This window comes from Carya illinoinensis, chromosome 16, assembly GCF_018687715.1.
Source record: "Carya illinoinensis cultivar Pawnee chromosome 16, C.illinoinensisPawnee_v1, whole genome shotgun sequence".
Taxonomy (NCBI): Eukaryota; Viridiplantae; Streptophyta; class Magnoliopsida; order Fagales; family Juglandaceae; genus Carya; species Carya illinoinensis.
Genome location: NC_056767.1, coordinates 906,622 through 922,126, shown reverse-complemented (window position 1 = coordinate 922,126; position 15,505 = coordinate 906,622). Strand labels below are relative to the sequence as shown.

Sequence of the window (15,505 nt, the reverse complement as noted above, 5' to 3'; positions counted from 1 at the left end):
AACTTTCAACTATCCATGAAAAGTTTGAAAGAGATTAATCATCACATGATAAAAGGTCGATGAATCCCGACATGTCAAATCAAAACATTGCACTCTCTCTTTTCCAATATAATTGATAAGGCATTAAAGACCCTTTCGATCCTCTACGAGCTAAAATCTGATTTCTCAAAAGCCATGCCAGTACATCACAACCTTAGAGAACTCCAAAACTGAATCATAGTTTGGAACGAAATTTGTAACTTTGATCGGTAGTAATTGGAATCTGGGCCTCTCCTAAAAAAGATCTACTAAATTCATTCTGAAAAATTGAAAGCCAGAAATGGTGTTCGGAGTCCATGGCAGATGTCACTCCAGAATATGAACTAGCAAAATGATTTCTTAAGACATAGGATGCATCTGCATGGTTTAAATCCACTCATTAAAATTAATAGAATTCCATTTACATTACAAAATAGTACATATGACATGTATTCATTCAAGTCACAGCTTCGTCAGACACTAGTTTTATGATAATTGAGGTGGATCTCAGCCAACTCAGACATGGGAAAAACCAAAATCATCTACCAAAAAATCCCATTCAACATTTTGTACTGTTGAGTGTAAACATAAGGATGATTATGGGAAAAACTTGGTTCAGAAAGAAGTAAGATTTGATGAGCTCTAAGAAAAGGGGAAAAAATCTTGTTCACCAACCAAACTTTTTAAACAAGTCCTTTGTTCTCTTCCTCATCCGTGTGAAAACGATAACCACACAAGCCAGGATCCATGGAGGAAAGCTCCCACCAAAAATGTTAAATTTCTCGACCCACGCTGGAGTTTCCTTCAAAACCAACGTTATTAAAATGGTTATTACTGCAACTCCCGCCAAGATCTTGGTTATTGGTTTCATCAAGGAGTCCTGCAATTAGAGATTACAAATACCATAGTCATAATCAGATGCTGAAAACGGCTTTCTGCAATGCCCACATACAAAGAAGAAAAAGAAAGGTACGACTAAGATTAGCACAACTTACTATTTAGTCCATGATGTTTTCCCTGCCAAGAAAAATCAGTTGCTTACGCACAATGCACAAAGCACTGCTGTTTGCATGAATAACGCAGAAAAGAAACCAAAAGAAATGATGGAAAATCAAATCCACAAATCCTATCTATCATTTTCAGGGCAGTGTGGGGATTTAGCAATTTTTTTTTTCCAAAAATGATCCCCGGATGAGTCATGACAATTATGCCAAGGAGCATTCAATCGGGTGTTGATGGTCATGCTAATTTATCGGTCTATGAATGAGAGGTGATCTCTAGGATGCCCCTTGGAACATCTAAATTGACTGAATTCATCCTAATGGTTAAGAAGCATTTGGGCGGTAAGGGAATATACAAGATGTTGCCTTTACAAAAATGCTACTCTCTCCACCTCTAGCTGTTACAAAATCTCAATCTATTAAAGGTGGATAAGTCACATTTTCCTCTTTGAGAGATAAAAGGGACTCGTACTTGCAGAGATTGAACCACTACTGAGCTTCATTTAATTGGGAAGGAGATGCTATTGGGTTCAAATACCATTCTCAAATGAGTTTTGAGAAGCTTTTATTTGAAAGATGATTAAGTGACATCAACTCAGCACTTTGGTTGAAAGCACGCCCCACTCAGGACTTGTCTTAAGTCAAATTCAAATTTTGGTTGGAGAACCTGAATGTAATCAAATGAACCTAAAACTAAGAAGGAAGTTGCCAAAAGTCAAGCAGAAGTTGAAAAGGTGGAAAAGAGATTTTATCTGGCATTATCTCATGCACTTTATCCCATGAAACTGCATTACAATCCAAACTGAAGAAATTAGGTGACATGATGTTTACGGAAAAAGCCTATTTTCCCTTTGCTGAAATTCCTTTCTTTGGATATTGAAAAACAATGAGGGAGTCCAAAGTACGTCACAACCATTGGCTCTATGGTCTTATTTTTCGGCTTAATCATGTGACTAAACCCAGAGATAAAGTTGAAATCATATCTTACTAGAAGATATAAGGTTTCTTGGTTGGGTAGACCCTTTTCACCAATGACACCAAACGTGAACAAGGGGAAGAAATATATGCATTGGATACAATCGACTGGTTTTAAATTGCTTTTAATCGAATCTATAAATTATGATTCAATATATCTTTCTTTTCTTACTCTTTCTCAACAACGGAACAGAATTCCAGCCACATTATCTAATATTTCCTTTCTCTATGAATCATGTTTCCTAGTTTTCTCAACAATCAAACAGATTAGGGTTGTACAAAAAACCGAAAAACCGACCGGGACCGACTCAGACCGGCCGCCTGAGATCGGAACCAGCGTAGAACCAGTCGACACACACTGAAATTTATTCAAGACCAATGTCTACCAGTTCGGTCCTGGTTTGAGCCTGGGCTGGACCGTTGAACCAACCAATGGTTTAACTGTATTTTTTTTTTAATTATACATATATGAAATGACGCCGTTTCACTTAAATCGTTTTAAGACTTAGTATTTGAAAAAAATATAAAGGGAACGGCGCCATTTTAACTCTAGGGTTTGCACGGCGCACGCTTCTCTTCTTCCTCCTTATTTCTTCCTTCACTTTCACAATTCTCAAGTTCCTGCCGCCCTCCCCTCTCTCTATCTCTCTCTCTCTCTGTGCGCACGCAGCCACATAGGGCCACCTCCGTCGCCATCTCTCTCTCTCTTAAATCTCACCTCGCGGCGTCATCTTTCTCTCTCAAATCTCACCGAGTAAGGCGTCATCTCTCCCTCTCTCTCTCTCTCTCTCTCTCTCTCTCTCTCTCTCTCTCACGGCGCACGCAGCCACCAAATACACCAACGAACTGACCAGAGTTACGCCAAGACCGATGACAACGGTTTCCTCCCCTTTCACCAGCCAATTTCGGTTGAGATTTACATCATTTCAATGTACCGGTACGGTTTCGGTTTTAGAAAAAGAACCGCACCGATACATCAGTTTCACCCCTAAAACAGATAATTTTATCGACAATATGCAGAAAATTTAAGTAGAAGAAAAAAAAAATCAATTTCTCCAAAATGGGCAATAGAATCTACGATAGAAGTACCTTGGGCTCCCCATCGACGTAAATCACCGATCCGTCTCTGTAAGTCAACACAGACCGTCCGTTCCTCGAGTTGAACCTGATCGCGAGGCCGCGCCCCAACCCGGGATTGAATGCAAAGATTGACTTGAACCCGTATTTGTCAAGGATATCTCGGACCTCGAGCTGGTCCTGGCCCCAGCCGCCCAGGCTAGACTTGAACACATCGATCGGACCCTTACCCAGCCTGAACAGATGGATCTCCACCTCCGGAACCTTGGTCTTCACGGTTTTCGTGCTCCGGCTCTGGTCCGTAGGTTGAGGAGAACCGTCCGGATCCGAACCCGCTTCCTCGATTTCTGGGACTATTTCGGCGGCTTCGGCCTCCTTCTCTGTCTTCTCCATTTAGCTCTTGCCGTCTTGTGCTCAACCAAAGAATTTCTGCTGTAACTTAACGCTGAAATACAGAAATATTAAATTATTTCCATTTATTAATATATGATAAATTATTATTGCATAAAATAAAATAAAAAATTAATCATTCTAAAAAATAAAAAAATTGTATACATTGTGGAGCTTCACTCAGAGTGTATTTTTTAGAAGTTTTGATTATTTCTATTAATTAATATAAATAATTATATATTAAAATTTAGATACTAAAATAAGTTTTCATGATAAATACAATTTTTTAAATAACTTCCCATTTATTATTTTAAAAATCAAGTTGATTCTTTTAGACAATCAAAGTTGTAATATTAGCAATAAATTATTCAACAAATAGAAAAACCAAGTTGATGCCATTAATTACTATATTCGTATTGATGTCTTATTTAGTATAGAGTCAAATCTATTGATTTAAAAAGAAAAATTGAGATAAAAAAAATATATATTATAGGCCAATCCTTATCTTTCATGCAATTATAAATATGTCTAAGACTCTAAAATCAAATTATATCGTATAAACATTTTATTTAGTGTGCCATTCACGTCAACTTATAAATAAAATATTTCTCCCAGAATCATTGTATTTGTATAAAAATGCATCCTGCATCGTAGTGAGGCATATAGGTTCTATTTAGATGTTGAGATGACTCGAATTTTTTTATAAATAGTAGTAAGTTTTATGAAGCTCATCTAAGATGAGTTTAGATGTGCTTGAATGTTAAGACGAGTTTAGACGTATTTATAAAAAATTAAAAAAAATTGTGAGTCATGTATGTAAAAAAGAATTGAGTTCAAAAATGTTATGAGCCCTACGTCTAAAGAAATTTTGAGTTGAGATGATGAGTTTAGTGATTTAAGAGTTGGATATTTGGACGTTAAACTAAACTTAAAATTAGACTAAACTGAGTTGATCAAGTTTAGTCCAAATTCAAAAGAGGGCTTCAAAGGACGTTAGAGAACATCTCTTGTTCTTTTATTTTTCTTCTGTTTTTGCAGTAATCGTAACTCTGAAACTTTGATGGCTTGGTCTTTTCCATGCATTAAAAAGTAAAAACAAGAGCATAACCCACATATCTCCTCAACTGTTGACGAATGTAAATTGTAACGCCTTGAAAATTCAACACTTCAGTTGCTTGGTCATTGGCATCATGCTATGCACAATAGGCTGTTGAATCTTGAGTAGAGCAATGGAAACAGACACTGCAGCAAAACCTACCATGCAATATACATGAATTTCAAGGAAAAAAAAGGCATACATCCCAGAACTTCAGCCTCCACATTCATGCAACACAAAGATGTAAAATTATCTAGTTTGTCTAAACTTGTTTAGATCCCACATAAATCTCATCGGCTGTCTGCGTACATGAATAATTCAATCAAACTACCAGATGTTTGTACATGTAATTTCGGGCTATTCGTTTCCTGATAAAAACTACCACATACTAGAAAGGAAAAAACTCCATTAAATTGGCTCCATATCCTCGCCATTGCTTCAGAAAAACATCCATGCCACATCCAACTCTTTGCTTCAAAAGGCTAGAATAGAAGTAGGTATGAGTTTTCAACATTGGAGGATTTTTAATATGATTGCTGAAGAAAACTAGATTACTAAAAAAGCAATAGGAAGCAAACCATTCCAGCTTGCTTCCTGATTAGAAGCAACATGTCAGCAAAGAAGATATGTGAACTAAGTGACTAAAAGTTTCGGGTGGATGTGTGTGTGTCCCGGGATGTGCATATTTGTGTGTCAAAGCGTGTGTCTGAATGAGGGAAAGCATAGAGAGAAGTCTACCCTCAGGACTATTAGTGTGTGCTCGTTGCATGCTCTGATTTGCTGAAATAGGATGATGATTCCAACCACCCAGCAATCTTTGCTCTTTCAACATAATTTGTGAACTGTTTCTTTGCATCAGGAACATCCAGAGCCAAGTCATCGAGTGATTCAAAAACCCTCCCAAAACCCTTAGTCATCTGGTTCATGGTTATGAGTCCAGAGCCAAAACACTCCTCGAGTAAACTCCACAATTTTTCGTTCTTCTTCTCCATGATTGTCACCAGAGCTTTCTTGACAATCTCATGGTGAAAAAATGGCATGCCTAACTCCTTTATGCAGCAACAAGCCTCTCTAATGTCTCCTCCAGACTCAAACTCCTCTAGCAGCTTTCCAATCTTGTCCTTGACATCCTCGACTGCCCACCCAGGCCTGCTGCTTCCCCCACCACCCCAACACCTTAGGATCCGCTCCCCTGAAAGTCGAGCCTTTAGCAATGACCTTGCCATTTGAAGTACTTTGTTCCCAATTGACTCCGGCCCTACACACTGGGTTCCAATCTCTTCCAAGTGTTGTGGAGCCAGTACTTCATCCACTTCTGCCCTAGCTAAAAACATTGCAAGGTCCTCAACCACAACTGGGTTATCCAGAGCAGTGTCATCGGCAGATTCTATCAACATTGTGAACCCATTTACAACATCCTCAGCTGGGAAATACAGAGACGACAGCAACACGGAAGCCATTTCCTTCTCCCTACTCTTCCGGTCCATTGCTAGAGTTATCAGTTTCTTAACAAAGAGAGCATTCAATTCTGCTGAACAAGTCTTGTCTTCCGATTCTAGAAAACTACTTACCTCTGATATATCACCAGACAAGAAGTATTCTTGAATGGTAGATTGAGCCTTCATCTTGAATATTTTGGCAGAGCCAACATCTAATGCTTGCTTTCCTGGCTCCACTTTAAGTGACTTCAAAGATGAAGCACACAGCCATCCCTCTGATGCTGCCTTGGAGATCAGTGACTGCAATATTTCCCTCGCATTAGGTATATCAAGTGATAAGTCATCGACCGTGTCAATCATCCGACCGAAGCCTTTTGATATTTGACTTGAGTTGATTAAACCCTCTTCCACAGCTTCCTTCAGCAAATCCAGTAGCCGTCCTTCAGCTTGCGGTCTCTCCATTGCCATTATAAGAGTCCTTTTAACTATTTCATGGTGGAAGAATGAAACTTTCAAATCGTTGATGCATCTGCAAGCCTCTTTCGTATCACCACTCACTACATACTCCATCAACAAATTTATAATCCTAGCCTTCACATTCTCAGCTGTTTTATTCATGCTACCTCCCCACCGCCTCTCAATCAAATCTGCATGAAGAGGGGCTGCTAAATATCCCTTCTCACACCTTTTCAAGACTTCAATCCCCTTTGAATCCTTAGGTAATGAAGCCATTTCTTTAGTCAGAAATGCAGGAGGAAGTATGTCATCAACCACAGCTCGAGCAATGAACAAAGCAAGAACATCAACTGTGTCTGGTATATCCACAATCAAGTCATCAGCAGATTTTACCAATTTACTGAAGCCTTTGTAAACTTGTGGGGGGTCAACGACATCGGCATATAGCGAAGATAACAGAGCAGCAGCCATTTCTTTTTCTTTGTCATGCCTATCCATAGCCATCGACACAAGTTTTTTGACAAAATAGAAGCTATAGCGAGGGTTTCCAAGTTCTCTCAATTCATTCGAAGTTGAGGCTACATCATCGGTGACAAAGTATTCCTCCACTATTATGATAGCCTTCTTTTTGTACTCCTCAAAATCCCCTGTCGACTTTCCTGCATCTAAAGGTTCGCATTCCTACAAAGAATTATATTTTTTCAGAAGGTAGTAACTGCAATGAACAATTCCAGCATAAAAACAAGCAATCTTACTGACTTTTCATCTCTTGGTAATGTTTTACAATTCTGCAAAGGTGAAACATAGCCATATAAAGTAACTGCCTACCTCACTGCTATCATAGTTTGGGTCATTAGGGTCAAGAAAATAGGAACCATCTGTATCAAGTAACCCTCCCCAGGTACCTTTTCCCCCATAACCACCTGCATCATGCAAGTAGTTCATTAGGAAATAATCTGAAAATTACTCATAAAGTTCAAAATCAGATAGCAAGCCCATGTCATTTATATTTTAATCGTAAATATATAATGCAATGAAGGACATTAGATAACCCAATACTTCATTTTTATGCATCTCTATGTCATCAGAATGGTACTCCAAACATGCAAATATGCCAATGAGGCCAACCTAAGCTACCAAGAGAGAAATGCTCTCCAAGATATCCTTTTTTAGCACCATGACTTCCGGGGCCATCTTTTCTAACATTTCAAAACCCGAGTTCTCAGGCTCAGATTTTTTCAGCCAATAAATTATGCAAGCAAAAAATTAACACATTGATCCGGAAACAATATAACACAAGGGTTCATTTTACTTTTTTTAGGACGCCCGTCTTTTGGAGAATGTGAAGACCTGTCATGCTTGAATGGGCTATGTTTTCCTTGCACCTTTGGAGACCTTGGTGACTTTGGGGACATTGGAGACTTGGGAGAAGTCTTCAACAAAGAAACAGATAGCCGATCTGCACTATCAAAGGCAGACTTGTGAACCTTCCGACGATCATTTGATACAGAACCATTGCTGAAATCCATCAGGCTTATATGCTGAAATCCTCTTCTCACTCTCTAGCACCAAGAAAAGAGATAGCGCAATCAATTTGCAGATACTGACAACATTACATTAATTTATTATTTCTTAAAAAAAAAAAAAAAAACTCCACCCTCTCTAATCCCATGCCCTCTCATAGCACACAGTAAAAGACTAAATCTACATTACTGTGTGCTACAAGAACCTTAAAAACCCAGTCTGAAATAATATACCAGCTTTCTTATTTCATAGAAAGACATCAAAAGAAAAGGACTCGAATCTAAGAACCAAAAAACAATTAACTAGAGTAAAGGTGTATGTGTCGTACAGAACATCTACAGAAGCTAAATTCAAGTTCTTCCAGCAAATGGATAAATCACCCAGAAAAAAATATATATATAAATTTCCAAAAACAGGAAACAAAACCAAAGATGTTCTTTCTTTTACTGAAAACTCAAGCATTTTGATTCTAATAAATACAATCTTTAAGAAAACCGAACAAAATGAAAAAAATCTGCCAAACGCTCTCCACTTCCTCCCTCCCCTTCTCCATACTCAGTATCTTAGAAACGACATTCCATACAACCAAAAACTGTAACTGTAGAAACCAATAAAAAACCTTACTTTTTATGGTCTTTTACGAGAAGAAATCCAACACCGATGATCTGGTTTCCTTTGTTGGTGTTAAATTGTTAACCTATGCTGTACTGATCGAGTTTCAACGCCAAACAAGCTTTTGGTTCTCGTTCCATTTTTTGGTTTTTTCGGAGGAAGTTGCAAAACGCTAGGACGTTATATGTCGTTGGATTAAAATCAATGCGGATCTTAAGGAATTTTGTCAATGGACGGCTGAGATCTTCTTATAGTCTGCCTGTTGAAACGGCAAACAAAGAGCCCGCCAAATCCGCGGGATTAGACGTGGACAGAATCATTTTTAATTAATGTTATTAATGAAATTACATATTTAGCCTCACAATGCACTGCGTCCTTAATCAGAAAATATTTATAAAAATAATTATTTAATTAAATTTAAAAATAAAACTATTTGCTCTATTTCTTTTAACATTTCATCGTCGTCGGTTTCTTCTCTTATTTTAATAGCAAGTAGCCGTGAAAAAACCAAAGCGGGAGAGAAAAATGGAGGCGGCGATGGGATTGATGAGAAGAATCCCTCCGAAGCACACCGAAACAGCTCTCTCGGCGCTCCTCAGCCTTTTGCCCCACCACTCCTCCGAACTTCTCTCTCAAGTCGATCAGCCCCTCCAGGTTTACAAACTCTCTCTCTCTCTCTAATACAAGTAGAGTTTGGTGTAATTTTTTACCTTTTTTGTGATTACTTCGTATTTGGTTGCTGAGATATTGGAGGAGTGGAGAAGAAAATTGGATGCTGTTATATGTACTTGCGCTCCAATTGGCTCCACATTACTTAGCAATTGCCAGTTCGGTTTGGAACCTTTTGAAATCTTTGATTCTGAAAATATGACATAAATAGATGAGTAAAAACGAAGACTGTTGGGTTTTTTTGACAGTGTTCTGTTTTCAGCTTAACAGTCATTTCTTATGACCCTACATACAAATTATTCAAGTTAATGCTCTGCAATCTACTTCTCTGGCATTTTCGGGGAAAAATGTTATTAGGGAGGTTTTGAAAGTTGTTTTGTGAACAGTACCAAACTTGTGCCTTTTTTAAAAATGGAAACATTTTTTTTTCTGAAATAAGTAATTGCACTCCTATTATTTTGTGTTTCATTCTCCCCTCAGTTTGGAAAGGTAAAATAATTTAACCTAATTAACATAGTCATACAACTTTTTGGGGTTCAACCAACTACAAGTTGTAGATTTTAACTTTTAACCCTGTTGATCATCAAGTTTTACCATATGGTAATTATAACTGCTGTTGATCATAGCATCGGCCATCCCTTCAATTGTTGGGTTTCAAGTAATCTATCCCTTAAAAGATACTTCTAACTTAGACTAGACTTCATGGAAATTTAGATGAATTTTCTTGTTTATATTAGAGTAAAATAATGCATGTTCTTTTGGGCCCTTGTGTTTTATTCTTTTCCATGACTGGTTTTTTTTTTTTTATTTGCTTCTAACTTAGAGTTGACTGTATTTGGTTTTATGTGGATGGATAATGTATTGAGTTTATTAAGGCGAGTATTTCCTAACCTATTGCTTCATTTGAAAAATGAAAACTTTTTTGGATTGAATATACAGGTTTTATGTGACGTTGATTGTGGGAAGGAGTTTATTTTGTGTGAATACAACAGAGATGCCGACTCTTATAGGTATATGCTCAACTATTTGTGCTTTCATAAGTTTTGTTCTAGGTTGTAGCGTGGTAGATTAGTCATCTGAATCTATGTTCAGTAGTGATTCTGCTTGTGTGCAGTTGTAGATGTTAAAGAGATCTGCCCTTAATTTGGATCTCTATATTTAGTTCACAGATCATTGCAGCTCTGAGGACTTTTTTTGCTGCAACTCTTTTCTGCATGGTTTTCACAGAGAGAAGCACACTATCTACTTCTAGTCTAAAGCAATTGTCACTACCATACCTTTTTTTTCCCTACATGAGTACCTTTTTTGGTTCTTATGAAAACTCCCAAAAATTTATGTGCATAGAAATTATTTGTGTGGATTCACTTATTATATTTAACTATATGCATTCGCTACTTCTTTGAAAAGTAGGGATTCATTTTGTTTTGTGTTACTTTATTCCCATCTAGATCGCCTTGGTCAAATAAATACCATCCACCATTGAAGGACGGAGCATTCCCATCGATAGTGTTGAGGAAACTTGAAGTTGAGGCGAACGACATCTTTGCAATTTATCGTGACCAGTGAGGTTCTTTACATGCCTTGTCCATGAGTTTCTTCTTTGTTTAACGGATCTCATGTGTTAAAATTTCTTCTTCAATCACTTATCCTGTCTGAAAATTTTATTAGTTTAATTAACATGTAATCTGTTAGGTACTATGAAGGTGGCTTTTCATCAGTTTATATGTGGGAAGATGACAATGAAGGCTTTGTCGCATGCTTCCTGATAAAGAAAGGTAATATTTTTACCTGAACTGACTATCAGTAGTCTTTTTATGTTTCTCTGATTTGTATTTTTTGTGGATGAAGATGGCTCAAAGACAGGGCAGGGCCGAAGGGGTTACCTGCAGGAGGGAGCATGGGATGCTATACATGTCGTTGAGGTAAAATTCATTTTCCATCGACTGCATAGTGTGGATGTGGGGATGATGTCCATGTAGGATGTCCTTGTAACCCTCCGTGACGCAGGCTGCTTTCCCTCTTCTCTGTGTATTTTTCTGCCATTCCTTCCTTGTACGTGCTAAAACTTATTTTGTTCTAGGTGGGGCCAGAGGAGGAAGGAGTTGCTCATTACTGCTTAACCAGTACTGTGATGCTATCTTTGACTACGGATAATGGGTTGTCAGGCACATTTAGCTTGTCTGGATCAATTAGGCGACAGGTATTTCTTTCTATTCTGGACTGAGGAGTTTAATCTTTGCCCCAGAGTTTACTTGTTGGAATATTTCTCTGAAAATCTGCCGAAGCCAGATGTAAGAGAGTTGTACCTTTGTTCCTCTTGGGTGAGTGAATTTGCAAAGAATGGACAGTGAATTTAATCAGAATCATTTTTTATTCCATTTGCTCATAACCTGTGAGAGGTTTCAGTATGGTGATCAGCATCATCTCCCTTCTAGGAAGTACTCCTATTCAGATGGCAAAAGCTGGACTAGTTGGATCAGATTCAGTGTTGGGGATTATTCTGTTTGATGGTGAAACTGTCGTTTCCTAAGTAAAAGAAATCGTCATTGAGAAGACTAAAGTTTAGCAGATCTGTCCCTCCTCAGGACCCCCCCCCCCCCCCTCTCTCCTCCCTTTCTCCCTCTTGCAACCCACACCCCACGACGGAAAAGGTGTGGGGACCAAAGAGAACCCAGCTTATTAATTGAGAAAATTAGAGTAAGAGGAAGTCGATAAATACAGAAACCACAGCTCATGGTACTTTCCCCTGAATATGCCTTGACCTTCCACTAGGTTCTTGGTAAATACAACAAGAAAAAAAATTAAAAAATACTCCTAAGGAGTAAGGGGCGTTGTTTTTTTTTTTTTTTTTTTTTTAACCTTGTGTTATCCCAAGACATAAAAGAGCCTTAACATAATCAATTGGATCATAGTTATTTTTTATCCTTATGTGTGCAATTAGACAAGCAAGCTTTTTTTTGCCTCGGAGTATGTTTATTTTGGACAGGAATTGATTATTTTCTTCCTATCCCCTTTAGATGGATATGAACCTCTCAGTTGCAGAAGGCCATATTTGTAATATGGGAAGGATGATAGAGGAGATGGAGAGTAAGCTGAGGAATTCACTGGATCAGGTATATTTTGGCAAGACAAGAGAAATGGTATGTACCCTACGACCACCAGCTGAAGTTGTGATGAGACTGCCGGATTGCTGATGTTGGATTCTATGGCACAAGTCGGTGGATTCTCAAATTCATTGCATTTCCCAAACTTACTTGGCAGTGTGTTTTTCCCAGCAGATATTATGTAGTTATATGTTCTTATTTTGAGTCCTTATCTTGGACATAAAAAAGTGTAGTATTCTTAAACCTCTTGTAGACTTAAGAAGTTTGGTGCTTTGTGGATGAGATATAGATGCTCATTGAATTGGAAACTCGTTTGGTCTATACTCTTCTGATGAAATGGAAACTGACATTATAAAAGTTAAAAAAAAAAAGGTGGGAAGAGAAAATTTTGCAATTGATTTACTACATTTCGAATGGCTTTCAAGTTCCTGGGATGACCATTATATTACCAAAAGCAGAAGTTTGTCAAAAGTGGAAGTTTATTTCCTCAAAATGTGACAATAGTGAAAAATGACTTGATCATCAACAAAAAGGGATGACCTCTTCCCTTTCAAAGAGAAGGGGAGACTAGAGAGTCCCATTGGACTATAAAGCCTACTAATAAGTTTGTCCAATGAAAGTGTTTCATATGTAGAAAAAATTAATTACCTAAAAGAAATTAACAATCTTGGTGAAAAGTCGGTGAATTAACCAATTTTATGTAGAGAAACTTTCGAATGTGTTGTGCACGAGACCGGAGTTTATTTTATAGGGAAGTCCGGGCCCTGCCTTGAAAGGTCTCTGACATCAAAAGAAAACAAAAAATGCAGTAGACATTCAACTTGAGGGAGCTTTTGTGAATTCTTGCATTATTCCCATATTGTAATTAGCCGATTATCTTGACAAAGCTCAGATTATAAGATAATATTAGGGTCTCACCTAGTGAAAAAAATCAACTCTTTTGTTCTGGCTATATACTTCTCAAGTTAAGGACATTGAAAAATGAAAAGGATAAATATATATATATATATATATACTAGGCATAATACTAAGGGTAGACAGTCTTAATATTTAATGTTCAAACAAATTCCAATTCCCGTGGAAATTATCAGAAGCTCTAAAACCAGGTGGAAGTAGCAAGGAATGGAATGGCCTACCTTGAGTCGTTGATACAGAAATGCAACTCTCTCTCTCACATCAAACAGCTCCAAGTCCATTTCATAACCACCGGCCAACTTCTCTTATCTCCCTCCCGTACCAAACTCCTCGAGCTCTGCGCCGTCTCCCCCTTTGGTGACCTCTCTTACGCCACCCACCTATTCCGACACATCCAAAATCCATCAACTAATGATTGGAACGCCGTCGTTCGGGGCCTCGCCGCCGGCCCCGAACCCACGAGGGCCATCTTGTGGTACGGAACCATGTCGCGCCAGTCCTGCAGAGTGGATGCGCTCACCTGCTCATTCGCTCTCAAGGCATGTGCACGTATGCTGGCTCGCTCCGAGGCCATGCAGATACATTCTCAAGTTGTGCGATTTGGATTCTATGCCGACGCTCTCTTGATGACTACTTTGTTGGACGTGTACGCTAAATCTGGCGATCTTGATAGTGCCGAGAAGGTATTTGATGAAATGGATGTCAGAGATATTGCCTCGTGGAACGCTTTGATTGCTGGGCTGGCTCAGGGAAGTCGACCCAGTGAAGCTATAGAGTTGTTTAATGGAATGCGGGTAGAGGGTTGGAAGCCTAATGAAATCACTGTTCTTGGGGCTCTCTCGGCGTGTTCGCAATTGGGTGCTTTGAAAGAAGGCGAAAAGGTTCACGGTTATATCATGGGAGAGAAGCTAGACATGAACGTGCAAGTTTGCAATGCAGTTATTGACATGTACGCAAAATGTGGCTTTGCCAATAAGGCATATACGGTGTTTAAGAACATGTGCCGTAGGAGTATTGTTACGTGGAATACCATGATTATGGCGTTTGCCTTGCATGGTGATGGATACAAGGCTCTAGAGCTTTTTGAGCAAATGGGTGGAGCCGGGGTGCACCCAGATGCGGTGTCATATCTTGGCGCATTGTGTGCGTGCAACCACGCAGGCTTAGTGGATGATGGGGTTCGGTTGTTTGATTCCATGGCAGGGTCTGGGTTGACGCCTAATGTTAAGCATTATGGTAGTGTGGTTGATTTGTTGGGTCGTGCTGGGAGGCTCAAAGAGGCTTATGATATTGTAAGCTCTATGCCTATGACACCCGATGAGGTTCTTTGGCAGACTTTGCTTGGTGCATCCAAGACTTACGGGAATGTGGAAATGGCTGAGATTGCCTCACGGAAGCTGGTGGAAATGGGGTCTAACAGTTGTGGGGATTTTGTGTTACTGTCGAATGTTTATGCAGCTCATGAGAGATGGAAAGATGTGGATAGGGTGCGAACAGCGATGAAGGATAGAGATGTGAAGAAGATACCAGGGTTTAGTTACATCGAAGTGGACGGCGTCATACATAAGTTTGTAAATGGTGATCAGAGCCATTTCAATTGGCGCGAGATTTATGCAAAGCTAGATGAGATTAAGTTCAGGACTAAAGCCTATGGGTATGTGGCTGAGACTAACTTTGTGTTGCATGATATAGGACAAGAGGAGAAGGAGAATGCATTGTGTTATCACAGCGAGAAGTTGGCTGTGGCTTTTGGTTTGATTAGCACAGCTGAGGGGACTCCAATCCAAGTGATTAAGAACCTTAGGATATGCGGGGATTGTCATGTTGTGATTAAAATTATATCCAAGATCTATAACAGGGAGATCGTTGTGCGAGATCGAGCTCGATTTCACAGATTTACAGAAGGTTTATGTTCTTGCAAAGATTATTGGTGACACAGAACCTATAGTTCCTGGGTCATGAAGATGGCCTATCATCAATCTAAATCAGTGGAAAACTGTAAGATTGGCGATTTGTAGCCTGCTTTCCAGACTCAGAAGTTGAGCCTTTTACCTGGACTAGTCGCTGGCGAAAACAACATTTTGTCTACTGCATCCATCAACATTTTTGGGGATGAAGATAACATCTGCAGGAGGGAGTTGGGGGTAGGAGGTATGAGTTTTGCTACATTCAAACACAGTTGTGCACTAATCTGTATACTAATACTATTTTATTCATACTTAAAATTTA

The 15,505-nt window shown here is 38.9% G+C and overlaps 4 protein-coding genes across 7 annotated transcripts; 2 read left to right on the top strand and 2 right to left on the bottom strand.

Moving 5' to 3' along the window:
- Positions 1-391: 391 nt before the first annotated feature.
- On the bottom strand, positions 392-3,528 carry LOC122299423. 2 transcript variants are annotated; one of them, XM_043109694.1, is made up of 2 exons: positions 3,084-3,524; positions 392-898 (listed from the first exon to the last, which is right to left on the bottom strand). In XM_043109694.1, exons 1-2 carry the CDS (start codon positions 3,462-3,464, stop codon positions 686-688), a joined length of 594 nt encoding a protein of 197 aa, XP_042965628.1. In that variant the 5' UTR covers positions 3,465-3,524; the 3' UTR covers positions 392-685. The 2 variants fall into 2 exon arrangements, with proteins under 2 accessions (XP_042965628.1, XP_042965629.1); XM_043109695.1 differs by lacking the exon at positions 392-898 and adding an exon at positions 985-1,035 and having other exon boundaries at positions 3,084-3,528.
- Positions 3,529-4,704: 1,176 nt separating this feature from the next.
- LOC122299420 (MA3 DOMAIN-CONTAINING TRANSLATION REGULATORY FACTOR 2) lies at positions 4,705-14,280 on the bottom strand. 3 transcript variants are annotated; one of them, XM_043109688.1, is made up of 5 exons: positions 13,498-14,280; positions 7,765-8,014; positions 7,281-7,375; positions 5,305-7,133; positions 4,705-5,039 (listed from the first exon to the last, which is right to left on the bottom strand). In XM_043109688.1, exons 1-4 carry the CDS (start codon positions 13,555-13,557, stop codon positions 5,307-5,309), a joined length of 2,232 nt encoding a protein of 743 aa, XP_042965622.1. In that variant the 5' UTR covers positions 13,558-14,280; the 3' UTR covers positions 4,705-5,039; positions 5,305-5,306. The 3 variants fall into 3 exon arrangements, with proteins under 3 accessions (XP_042965622.1, XP_042965621.1, XP_042965623.1); XM_043109687.1 differs by having other exon boundaries at positions 5,296-7,133; positions 13,498-14,278; XM_043109689.1 differs by lacking the exon at positions 13,498-14,280 and adding an exon at positions 8,601-8,786 and having other exon boundaries at positions 5,296-7,133.
- Positions 9,055-12,669, top strand: LOC122299421 (probable F-actin-capping protein subunit beta). Its single transcript, XM_043109690.1, has 7 exons — positions 9,055-9,242; positions 10,197-10,267; positions 10,706-10,819; positions 10,950-11,032; positions 11,106-11,179; positions 11,338-11,457; positions 12,275-12,669. Exons 1-7 carry the CDS (start codon positions 9,114-9,116, stop codon positions 12,449-12,451), a joined length of 768 nt encoding a protein of 255 aa, XP_042965624.1. The 5' UTR covers positions 9,055-9,113; the 3' UTR covers positions 12,452-12,669.
- On the top strand, positions 13,762-15,210 carry LOC122299580 (pentatricopeptide repeat-containing protein At1g34160). The gene has a single exon (XM_043109959.1). It carries the CDS (start codon positions 13,762-13,764, stop codon positions 15,208-15,210), a length of 1,449 nt encoding a protein of 482 aa, XP_042965893.1.
- The last annotated feature ends 295 nt before the right edge of the window (positions 15,211-15,505 follow it).